The 4,328-nt window shown below is 37.5% G+C and overlaps 1 protein-coding gene across 1 annotated transcript; it reads right to left on the bottom strand.

Annotated features, from left to right (window-relative positions):
• Positions 1-688: 688 nt before the first annotated feature.
• On the bottom strand, positions 689-2,357 carry LOC148875493 (peroxidase 27-like). The gene is made up of 4 exons (XM_088964578.1): positions 2,018-2,357; positions 1,734-1,925; positions 1,484-1,649; positions 689-1,349 (listed from the first exon to the last, which is right to left on the bottom strand). Exons 1-4 carry the CDS (start codon positions 2,240-2,242, stop codon positions 943-945), a joined length of 990 nt encoding a protein of 329 aa, XP_088820704.1. The 5' UTR covers positions 2,243-2,357; the 3' UTR covers positions 689-942.
• Between the last annotated feature and the right edge of the window lie 1,971 nt (positions 2,358-4,328).

Raw genomic sequence — 4,328 nt, 5'->3', positions numbered from 1 at the left:
ATATTTATATATTTAAATACTAAAAGATAAAGACAGCAATAACATAGGCTCCGTTTGGTGAGCTTTTTCGCATGGGCTATCGATTGTTTAGAAATCCGATAGTTCATATTTTAGTAATTTTTTTATTTGGTTGGGAGAAGATTTAATTAGTGGAAAGATGTGAAAAGTCCGTTTTAGGCTAAATTTGTGAAATTCTAATTAAAATTTTATAATTTTTTTTTATCTCGTTTTAATACAAAAAGATGCAGGAAAAAAATGCTTAGTTCAGCCACTTTCAGCCATATCGAACACGCACAATCAGGCCAGTGCGGATCAGGCAGGCACGTCGACCCAATCTGTAAACTGCGATAACTAGGCTATGTCGATATAAAGAATGGGCTGGGTCGCAGTTAACATTAGGTTCTCTGGATCTCTTCAGTACTCTTGTTTGTTTTAAATAAATTGGCCCAAACCATTAGAAATATCCAAAGAACCCAATTAATCCAACTCTGTGTGAGTTCAAACAACACTGCCTGGAGGCTGGAGATCAGTAGGTCACTATGTCAATTTCTTAATACCTCTGCTCATTACTGCCTACCGGAAATACAATTAAAATTCCGCCAGTTAGAGTTACAGTTGGGACGAGAAAAAAAAAATTATAAAAGGATAAATAGAAATAAATTTAAGAAAGTAGGACCTCATTTTGACATTTAATAAAACAACAAGTGACCGTTTTGGCTTTATTAATTGTTACAAATGTTTGCTACAAGCTTTCCGAATCTCTCTTTCTCTCCAGTTCCTTTGTTTGGCAAATTACATATTACAAGCTTTGGATTATTTCGCAAATTAACAAATAAGTGGGACTAAACAAACAAAACCATTATGCCCAAAACCATGCGGCCTGATAATAGAGATTGAAGAATAGACCAGAAAATAGAGACGTTGACGATCCTTAATTGCTAGCTAGTTAATGAAAGCACAATGTTTCCTGATTTCACCGGCAGCTCCGGTAAGTACTCCGATGTTACCCATGTTAACCATAGACACCCCAAAATCCTTGAAGAAGGTAGATCCATGGGTGGAAGCCTGGAGGTTTACATAAGCTTTGGTCTCACTGTCTGTGAGGAGAGCAGCATCCGATTGGAACAGTCCTCTTCTTTTGGACACAAGTGTGTAGTAGTCAGAATCGAACGTTCTGAAGCTGCTTGGATCCATCTCCACCAGGGTGGTGGTGTCTCCTGGCTTACATTTGTTCTTCAACTTTGCAATGTAATTGGGGTCCAGTGAGGGGTCGGTGTCACCCTTTCCGGTGAAGTCGTACAACCGGTTATTGAAGTTAAAGCAGTGAGAAGTCCCAATTGTGTGTCCAGCTACACATAAACACAAAAAGTTAATGTTTATATATAATATATATTTTCTTTCTCTCTGGAGTGCATGCAGTGGATCAAATTAAAGCTAATGACATCCATCCATGGAGGTGATCAAGATCAGATCATCACTATACCTGAAAGGACAACCAGATCTTTAACACTTAAACCCTTTGCACTGAACCTTGACTTCAGGTCGCTGATGTTTGCCGTAGGAGGTGGTAGAAATTGCAAAGCCTCACTGGAGTTTGATACTCTTCCATCTCTTCGCCCGGTCGGAACTTCCCAGAATGGTCCCTTATCCTGAAAAGCAAACCATCTACTTGATTAGTATCAACTGGATTCAATTAATAGTCTCTGATGAAGCAGAAGGAAGATGTTTCTTACAAAGGAAACAGCATCCCTGGCCACCAGGGCGATGATATCTGCACATGAAACCACTCCTGGGCATGTTTTCTCCACTGCAGATTTTGCAGCGTCGATAACCTGAAACCCTCTGAGACTCAGGTTGGGGAATGCAGTTTTCTCAGGCTGAGGGTTTGCACTAGATGAATTCAGTAACACGGAACCATCGCACCCCTGAAGACTCGAGCTTGTTAGACCAAAAATAAATATTGCTCGTAAAATTCTCTAATTTAAGTTTATACAATAAAATATAATTCTGGTAGTACCCTGACGAAACAATCATGAAAATGCATCCTTAATAAAGGAGCAGCAAGGCTGGGCGCTCGCGAGAGAAAACTGTCAGTTGTCTGTTTGACAATAGTCTCCACAGAGGGGCATGCCTTCTCGTAGAACCCTACTTTCAGGCCCTGAGCGCTGGTGGGGTCTAAGAGGAAAAGCGAAGCTCCCAGTTGAAGAAGGAGAAGTGATGAGAAAAGCTTCAGAGTAGACATGTCTGCTGCTGGGAATGGTGACTCTGTTTCTCAACTCTTGGCCACTGAATTATTCTTCAACATAGATCCTGTTATATACTGGAATGGAATTGAATATTTGAACCTAACCTTTGTTCAGTTGAATTGTTTAATGCATTATGTATCAAATTGTATAATATAAGGATTAATTAAGGAAGAAATCGATATTTCAACGTCAGAGAAGGGAAAGTGGCTACTGTCGGGAGGTCTACCGTCTACGAGAGATTAGTACTTGATGAAAAACAGTTAAACAGACCAGTGCGTAAATATCAGAACTTGGCCGTAACCGATCATTCGCAATACTTTCTACCGTTCTTCGTACCCAATCTATAAGCAGGTTCATTCCGTTAGGCCACCTTTCCCAGTTCTGTCAGGTATGTACCCATTCTGATCTTTATTTGTTACCCTGAGTTGAGATGAATTGAAGGATGTTAGAATAGAATATGTAAGAGCAATAACTGGGTAAATTAATTTGCAGACTTGACTCTCCAGCTACCGACTCAAATAAAAAATAATAATAAAAATGATTCAAAGAACAATAATACGTTATTGTAATTACTAATTATTAGTGTACAACTCAAGCAAACTCGTCATGAGAATCGAACTGGTGGAGGAAGACGAAGGGGTTGACCTTTGACGTGACTTCCATAGATTTAACCAGTAAATTAAAAGTGTAGCTTGTTATTATTGGGATTGGAAATTAAATTAAAAAAAAGTTAGCCCATCAAGTTATTTTTTGTTTATAATATCAAACTGAAGCTTATTGGTTTGATGGGAATACCCAAACTGATTCAGTTTTTGAATTTTTGCTTGCTAAAATGGACAAAGAAAAAGCTCCATTATGTGATCAAATAAGCCAATTAAAGCCAGAACTCAGCATAAGATGTTAATGCTTCTCTTTTAGCCATAATAATCTACCATTCTTGGTATTTGGTAATACAATTATTGGCCTCCAGATAAACTTTGACGTAGAGGCGGTGCTCAAGACATATCGAATCTCAGTTGTTAGAACTGATGGATTAATAAGTTGAATAACCCGAGGTCATGTGCATTGCAGGAGGTGAATGAAAGGACCACACAACCCAAACATGTATTTAATCTGATTAACTGGCACCGTCTATTTGATTGCTATATTTAGATCATCATACAGAAAACAAGCGACAAAAAAGCAGGTATATATAGTATTAAAAAAGAAGCAAGAAAAATAAAGCGAGGAGGCCAATGTCGAGAAGTAGTAAGTCCTAATTAATATGCTTCTCTGGTAGAGATGAGTATACATATATTAAATATTTTAGCTCAAAATTAAGAGATTGGTAATAACAACTCTCGTCGACTCATGTTGAAAAGAAATAACGACCATGAATAATGTACTGGGGCCTTGGGTATCTGAGCTAGGCCATACCAGTGATGGACAAGTTAATTAGAATTGCCTCCTGAAAGTATGTATAATAGCGTAAAAGTCATGTGATGTATCTTGGTTTAATAGAAACTAGGGGTGGCAAATGGATGTGGGTTGTGTTGGATTGGATGCTCAACAACCCACATCCATTAATTACCTATATTTCTGACCTGTATATGGGTTGAAATCTAACCTATTCCATCCATTTCCCCACTTAAATATTCAAGGTTATATAAGTATTTTAGGAATTGTTTTTTGGGCTGTGTTTGGTTGCAGTGCAAATTTATTTACACTGGTACAAATACATGGGTGTGAAAATGTAAAATCTTGTTTAATTTTATTTTGGATTTTATTTTATTCTGCTTCATATCTTAATTTACTTCATTTATACTGCAATTAAACAAAATAAATTAACATTTGAAATAAAAACAGGTCAGAATTTACACTCAAATCATTTGCACTGTCATGATTTTGCATCAATGCAAATTTATTTGCATTGCAACCAAACACAGTCTTGGGATTTTCAGTGTCATGTATCATTATTGGGTTAGAGAGATATTAAGAGAGGAAACAAAAGAGGGAATGAAGAGAGAAAATCGTGAGGAGAGGGAAAGATAGGAGAGATTTTGAGAGGAGACTGAGAGGGAGAGAAAATAGGAATTAGGAAGA

This window comes from Nelumbo lutea, chromosome 1 (assembly GCF_056320005.1).
Source record: "Nelumbo lutea isolate HS-2025 chromosome 1, American lotus-T2T, whole genome shotgun sequence".
NCBI classification, from domain to species: domain Eukaryota; kingdom Viridiplantae; phylum Streptophyta; class Magnoliopsida; order Proteales; family Nelumbonaceae; genus Nelumbo; species Nelumbo lutea.
Note: the sequence above shows the minus strand (reverse complement) of the source record. Positions and strands in the feature narration are given on the sequence as shown.

What these genes read in the sequence shown, in the direction of transcription:
- LOC148875493 (XM_088964578.1), bottom strand. Translation starts at nt 2,242, where the DNA reads ATGTCTACTCTGAAGCTTTTCTCATCACTTCTCCTTCTTCAACTGGGA. An exon ending in TTCATGATTGTTTCGTCAGG is followed by an intron (nt 1,926 to 2,017) that starts GTACTACCAGAA and finishes TCGAGTCTTCAG; the next exon opens with GGGTGCGATGGTTCCGTGTT. An exon ending in CCAGGGATGCTGTTTCCTTT is followed by an intron (nt 1,650 to 1,733) that starts GTAAGAAACATC and finishes TTTGCTTTTCAG; the next exon opens with GATAAGGGACCATTCTGGGA.